At 44.1% G+C, this 7,705-nt stretch overlaps 1 protein-coding gene across 1 annotated transcript; it reads left to right on the top strand.

Moving 5' to 3' along the window:
* The first annotated feature begins 3,268 nt into the window (after nt 1-3,268).
* LOC109901174 (gastrula zinc finger protein 5-1-like) lies at nt 3,269-5,982 on the top strand. The gene is made up of 3 exons (XM_020497220.2): nt 3,269-3,766; nt 4,132-4,262; nt 4,464-5,982. The coding sequence occupies exons 1-3, from the start codon at nt 3,484-3,486 to the stop codon at nt 5,697-5,699; spliced, it is 1,650 nt and encodes a 549-aa protein (XP_020352809.1). The 5' UTR covers nt 3,269-3,483; the 3' UTR covers nt 5,700-5,982.
* Nucleotides 5,983-7,705: the final 1,723 nt, after the last annotated feature.

Genomic DNA, 7,705 nt, shown 5'->3' with positions numbered 1-7,705 from the left:
TGGTGCTCTAAAAATTCGGGTAAACAATACTTTCCTGTGGATAATTTGTCTCGATTTTCGAGCAATTGAAGGACAAACCGCACAGATCACCGGTGTAGAGTAAGTTCAATTGTAATTGTATTCAATATTCTTGCTATGTAAGGAACATTTGCACAATGTTACATTCGTTTCAGGCTGTATCTACCAATTGCATGGTGTATTATAGCGTAATGAAATCAGACAATTAACAAGTCTGTTCTCATTATTTAGATTAGCGTCCCGGTGTTGTGCCGAAAATCTCCCTCTGACAGAACCCCCCCCCACCCCACACTCAATTCTTCATTGCTGCGACTTGGTTGCTATTTGACATTTCTGCACTTCACTCCGTTGTCAGTTTAGCCTACATTTCACTTATCTTAGTAGCAGAAAGCGTTTTTATTTGTGTCCTTCAAGGCAGCTGTCAGTGATCACGTTAGACTGCATTTGATTTGATTTGATTTTGTATGGAGGTTTGATCGCGGGGTAGGCACTAGTAATGTCTACAGTTTTCGGTTTGGCTATTTGTTTCAAGTGTATTCGTCTATAAATATATCTCTTTGCCACAATTCGTCATCTCTCCCATGTCTTATTCGACTAGTAGTTGTTCTGAAATGTGTATTGCTTGTCTACATTTTACTCCCTCTGTCTAATATAACACACATTTATTTCGTGAAGTTTGTTCTATAGAAACTATTTGACTCTGATGTGGGCCACAGAAAGTATTTGACTCTAGTGACAAAATTAAGGAGATTAATTTTGTCCCCTCAATCATTTTTGCAGCTTTGTATAATGTTAAAAAATGATGTTTAAAAAAGTGTAACTACTCAGTGGTGACCCATCAGGAGTGGGGTGTAATAGGAGTGGGGTGTGATGTATTATCAGACTAATGTCAGACATGACATTAAAACCAGTCCAATAATGTTAATGAACAGTAACACATACCAGTTTTTAAAATAGAAAAAAGAACAATCATTAGGAGTTAATAATCACCAATTACCATGTGAATAGTTTCACAACCTTCATTTTTTTTTTGAAGGTGTCTGTTTATAACCAGTTTAATAAAATTTCAGAATTAATTAACAATAATAATTAACCTACTGAACAATAACTCATTAACCTGTTTATTGATTGTGTGTGTGTGTGTGTGCGTGGGAAAACTGGGGGTGTTTTTTCAGTTTTATACGTTTATCGAACTCTGAGATGATGGTTGACAAGGCAATTCAGAGGTCATGCTGGCTGTCCAGTTTGTTTCTGCTTTTAGTTTTCAGCACGGCCATAGCAGAGAAGCCACTTTCACACAGATAGGTACTGCTGAAAGGTAGCATGATTCTAATTGCATGACAGGCGAGAGCAGGATGCTCTCCCACTAAGCTGCACCAGAACTTTGGCAGTGTCATTTCCCGGGACGTGCATGCTCAGTCCGCGGTCAAATGACATCTCCACCAGCTGATTCTCTTTGTTGCTTGGCAGCGTGATTCTTCCCATCTCCACTCGGGGTCCTGAACCCAGTCGTATTGTCTCCTGTTCTCCTCCGGGAAGTAGTCTCAACTTTCCCTGCAGCTTAACAAGATGTTTAACAGCAATCTCTGCTTGAAGCTCTTAAAAGCGACCCAGCACTTTACCCTTGGAAAGCCAGCGGACCTCTGCATGATAAAGCACCTGCTGGTGCTCGCCCCTCATCCCTACAGAAGGACTGGAAACACCAGCTTTTTGTGGAACTCTTTTAGATATAATTGACACACTTGATCACATCCTGGAGAGTGGCGTGGAGCTCATGCACCATGTCCTTCGCTGCCAATGCCTCCCTGTGCAGGAAACAGTGGTTCCACATCACACTCAGTGCTCTCTCCAGTATCCGCTTTACTTCTCCGGAGTGCTTTCCCTTCATGGCAGCTTCCCCATCAGTGGTCACACTGACGCACCCATCCCAGGCCAGTCTCACAGAGCCCAGGTACATATCCATTGTGGTAAAGACAGTAGTGATGGTGGGCAAATCAGCACTAAAAAGGAACTGTTCCTCAAAGTTATTATCCCAGGCGTGTCTGACATAGACCATTAGAATTGCATGGTTAGCCACATCTGTGGATTCATCAATCTGCAGTGCATACGTTATTTTATGAATCTTGTGAGGCCTCCAGATATTGACATTGGCTTTTTTTAAAGTCACCTGTCTTGTCTTTATTGCTTGGATGCTTGGTGTTCAGATGCCTTTTCATTTGAGGGTTTCATGCTCTCATTAGCTAACAGCTCATTGCATAGGACACACAGCGGTCTACACTCACCCTGCCTGTCTTCTCTATACAGTACCAGTCAAAAGTTTGGACACACCTACACACTTTTCTTTATTTTTATTATTTTCTACAGAATAATAGTGCTCGCAAGCAGAGATACGTGCTGCCACCTGGGTTTCAGAAGGGGGGGAGAAAAGTAGTTTAGTGTTATCCGCATAGCAATGATAGGGGAGACCATGTGAGAATATGAAGGAGGTGAGTGATTGTGTATACAGAGAAGAGGGCCTAGAACCGAGCAGTGGGGTACACCAGTAGTGAGAGTATGCGGTGCAGACACAGATCCTCTCCACGTCACCTGGCAAGAGTGGCCTGCCAGGTAAGATGCATTCCAAGAGTATACAGAGACTGAGACGTCCAGCCCTTAGAGGGTGAGAGGAGGATCTGATGGTTCGCAGTGTCGAATGCAGAGGATAGATATAGGAGGATGAGAACAGAGGACAGCAGTGCGGAGAGCCTCCGTGACACAGAGGAGAGCAGTCTCGGTTGAGTGACCTGTCTAGAAGCCTGACTGGTTAGGGTCAAGAAGATTGTTCAGAGGGCGATAACAAGAGTTGGTCTGAGACAATAAGATAGTGTCTTGTAATTGGAATATAAGGGAGGAAGTTATGTTGTGCAGAATGAGATTGGGGCATACGGGATTAAATCCTTCTTTGAAATTAATCGGGAAACATGGTACTGGAATGTGTGATGGGTGTATGGTAGAGAAGGGTTGAACATGTATTATGATGTAGAAAGGGAGAGTTTATTTGATAGGGTTAGAGAGGTAGGTCTGAGATGGGGATTGGGTGGTCTTTTTTTTTTAGAGGGGGGGGGTAGTGAGGTTTGTAGGGAATTTTATTTTATTAGAAATTCAGAGTTATAGAATAGGAGTAGGGAGACCGTGACCGTCCTCACACTCCACTGCGGAAGGTGGCGGTATTTACATATTTCAGTTGGTTGCGATTCGCCAATGGAAATGTAAAGAAGAAGTAATTGGAAGTGAACATGACCAAGAACAATTTCCACGATAGCGTTTTTATTTAGATATTAACTCCACAGAACTCAAAATGACTAATTTAACTGCACAGCATCACATACCTGCTCCGGGTAGTCATTAATTCGTGTTGGAGACAGGACTTGGTTGATAGATGTTATCTAGGTAACTAAGCTATATAGCAGTTCATGTTAGCTAACAATGGCTAACTGTATGGTTTTTCACACTCAAATAGCCTCCGTCATGGAGGTTCTAGCGAATGCAGCCGTGGCAGAGATATGTAAACTCGTAGACGACGACTATGCAGTGTTTCGTTTGGAAATTTCTCAAAGCCAGAAGGAAAACGGGGCATTACGGAGGAAACTCCAGCTACTGGAACTGAAGATGGCACGGGAGCGCGCAGAGAGGACAAGGCGAGAGCGCGTCCTCGCCAGTCCTCCCAGAAGTGTCAATATTCTCGACCGATACAGAGGATTGGCAAGAGGTACATTTTGCAGAAGGCTGAGCTCAGGGCGTATCGCCCCGTTCCACTTTGTGCATGTGTCACTAGATTTGTTACACACATATGGTTAACCAGAATTGGGTCTTGGTCAGTTTTTGGACACTATACATTAATTGCCCTGATTACTAACTGTCGATCTAGCACAGACACTTTCATATTTTAACCAGATTTTTGATTTACTGCCGTTTCGATGATTTACTAATTGAAAACAAATAGTATATAAAGAAGTTATACGAAGTGTTACCTAACATCCTTTCCAATTCTATACAGTGTCAATAGTGTACAATATATACTGTTGAGCAGTAACAGTACCCAACCTAACCACCTCTTCCCCCAATCATTCTCAGGTGAAGGACATCTCACTGGAAGCCATAGGCGCTTTGTGAAGCCAGCGGGACACAACGCGTTAAGAGATGACCAACCCATATCTATAGATGAGGGGAGTGGAACCTCAACCAGGCACGTTATCATGATAGAGGTTAGTGTAATTGTGCTGCATTAAAAAGGAGAGTTTGTAAATCAAATGTGCAACATTTATTTCTGAAGGGCTCGCCTCAGCTATTCACTTGCTTACATGGACTAATTTGTCTGCCATAGGGGAGCTTGTGAGACTTCCCTATGACATTGTTATCCAATTCAACTCATGTACCGGTAATAACCTCCTCTCTTCTTGTATCAGTCTGCAGATGCAGAGGTTGCATGTCCTGGGGTCAAGCAGGAAACGTCTGAAGGAGAGGAGGACCAACGGCACAGCAGAGACATCCAGACTGGAGACCCTACCATTGCTACCGCGCCGCCCAGGATCCAAAGCAGCATCATGGAGGTCAGTGGAATGCCGAACGCCGTCCTCAAGTCAGAGACAGACACAGAGACTTTAACTGTACCACACAGGCTCTTACACACAGGATCTGACCACAGATCAGACCCAGTGGGGCTTGAGCGACTGGGCTGTACTCCTGCTCCTGGCTCAGAGTATTTACCGGTATTTCACCAGAGCGAGAGGACGGTTAATTCCCATGGAGATGATGATGGTGACACGTTAGACACTGGTGGTGATTCATCTTGTTCTTACGCTACAGAGATGGACCCTGTCAACATATCCTTGGGTTTAGAGAGACAGACTGATCTGTCTAGAGGGGACTGGAACCGGTACAGTAGTGGTGTGTACTCAGAAGGGTGCCTAGATAAGAAAGGGGAGGTTATAGTGGTAGATGAGGTGAAAGTGGAGGGCAACGCTCCTCTGACATGGAATGCAGATGAGACTCACTTAGAAGGACACTCACAAGGCAGAGATTTCTTAGATTACACGGAGAACATAGAGACGACCCACTCCCCTCCACATGCTTTCAGGGATCGTAACCCAGTGTCCACGTCAATGGGGCCTTCCGATTCACACAGCCGGGTTCTTTTCGATCAAGTATTGAACTCAAACGACAGGGCTACAGCCCAGACTCAAGGAGGGGGAGCCACATCAGGCAATATCAAAGAGAAGCGGTTCCTCTGCATGTTCTGTAACAAAGGCTTCAGCTGCCCCCAGAAGGTAGAGATCCACCAGAGGGTCCACACAGGGGTGAAACCATACAGCTGTACCCAGTGTCACATGCGCTTTGCTGAGGCTGGCAGCCTGAAGAGGCACCAGAGGGTCCACACAGGAGAGAAACCCTTCAGCTGTACCCAGTGTCATATGTGCTTCTCCCACTCTTTCAGCCTGAAAAGGCACCAAAGGGTCCACACAGGCGACAAATCATACAGCTGCCCCCAGTGTGAGAAGAGTTTCACCCACCAGAACCAGCTGAAGATGCACATGAAGGTCCACATGGGAGAAAGGCCGTTTGCCTGTACGCACTGCGGGAAGAGGTTCTCAGAGAGGAGCTACCTCCGGATACACCAGCAGAAAAACCATTCCACTTTATAACATAGAAAGTACCCATTCCATTCGATAGCTTCTGACTTTTCGATCAAACCTTGCATTAAAGACAGATTAATTTTCATTGTCTGCAGAAAAGATCCCCAGATTCATTTGGAATAATGAAAGTAAGAGATCTGTGTTGAATATTCCTGGGTAGAATATTGCATACAGCCATTGTTTGATATATGACATGTACACCCCTCACATTTTTGTAAATATTTGAGTATATCTTTTCATGTGACAACACTGAAGAAATTACACTTTGCTACAATGTAAAGTAGTGTGTACAGCTTGTATAACAGTGTAAATTTGCTGTCCCCTCAAAATAACGCAACACACAGCCATTAATGTCTAAACCGCTGGCAACAAAAGTGGGCCCAAAGTGTCAATATTTTGTGTGGCCACCATCATTTTCCAGCACTGCCTTAACCCTCTCGGGCATGGAGTTCACCAGAGCTTCACAGGTTGCCACTGGAGTCCTCTTCCACTCCTCCATGACGACATCATGGAGCTGGTGGATGTTAGAGACACCTTCTGTTTGAGGATGCCCCACAGATGCTCAATAGGGTTTAGGTCTGGAGACATGCTTGGCCAGTCCATCACCTTTACCCTCAGCTTCTTTAGCAAGGCAGTGGTCGTCTTGGAGGTGTGTTTGGGGTCGTTATCATGTTGGAATACTGCCCAGCGGCCCAGTCTCCGAAGGGAGGGGATCATGCTCTGCTTCAGTATGTCACAGTACATGTTGGCATTCATGGTTCCCTCAATGAACTGTAGCTCCCCAGTGCCGGCAGCACTCATGCAGCTCCAGACCATGACACTCCCACCACCATGCTTGACTGTAGGCAAGCCACACTTGTCTTTGTACTCATCACCTGGTTGCCGCCAAACACGCTTGACACCATCTGAACCAAATAAGTTCATCTTGGTCTCATCAGACCACAGGACATGGTTCCAGTAATCTACAGTGGGGCAAAAAAGTATTTAGTCAGCCACCAATTGTGCAAGTTCTGACTTAAAAAGATGAGAGAGGCCTGTAATTTTCATCATAGGTACACTTCAACTATGACAGACAAAATGAGAAAAAAAAATCACATTGTAGGATTTTTTATGAATTTATTTGCAAATTATGGTGGAAAATAAGTATTTGGTCAATAACAAAAGTTTCTCAATACTTTGTTATATACCCTTTGTTGGCAATGACAGAGGTCAAACGTTTTCTGTAAGTCTTCAAGGTTTTCACACACTGTTGCTGGTATTTTGACATTCCTCCATGCAGATCTCCTCTAGAGCAGTGATGTTTTGGGGCTGTTGCTGGGCAACACGGACTTTCAACTCCCTCCAAATATTTTTTTTGGGGGGGGAGAGATGTGGTTTAGTGAGGAATGGGGCTGGGTCGGGTCACATTAAGGGAGAAGGAACAGTTTATTACCCACATCACTGAACTTCCTGCCTAGTAATAAAGATGTCATGTCTAGAGGAAAGGAGGAGACTTCACCTAAATTGGGGTATATATATTTGTGCTGGTGGGAACATGTCTGTCTGTTCAGCTGTCTGACCCATTGGGTGAATAAACGTGGTTTTAGCTTTAATAATCATCTGAGTTTTTACTCTGTTAATTTAGAACAGGCCTGGGCAACTCCAGTCCTCGGGGGCCTGATTGTTGTCACACTTTTGCCCCAGCCAACACACCACACTCCAATAATCAACTAATCATGATATTCAGTTAATAAAAATGCAATTAGTTTAAAATCAGGTGTGTTTGCTAGGGATGGGGGGAAAGTGTGACACCAATCAGGCCCACGAGGACTGGAATTGCTGATTTAGAACCTAACAGTATATATTATGGTACCACGTCTGATCTCATTAATATGCTACCTTGTAAGGATGAAATGGTTACCGTTTCACGATAAACCATGGTAAAACCATGGTAAAATTGGTTAATGGTAAAATTATCAACGGTTGGTATTACCGTTTTCAAATTATAATTATCATTAAATCAGTAAATACTGTCC

This window comes from Oncorhynchus kisutch, linkage group LG12 (genome assembly GCF_002021735.2).
Source record: "Oncorhynchus kisutch isolate 150728-3 linkage group LG12, Okis_V2, whole genome shotgun sequence".
In the NCBI taxonomy this organism is placed as follows: Eukaryota; Metazoa; Chordata; class Actinopteri; order Salmoniformes; family Salmonidae; genus Oncorhynchus; species Oncorhynchus kisutch.
This window is presented reverse-complemented; position numbering and strand designations above follow the sequence as displayed.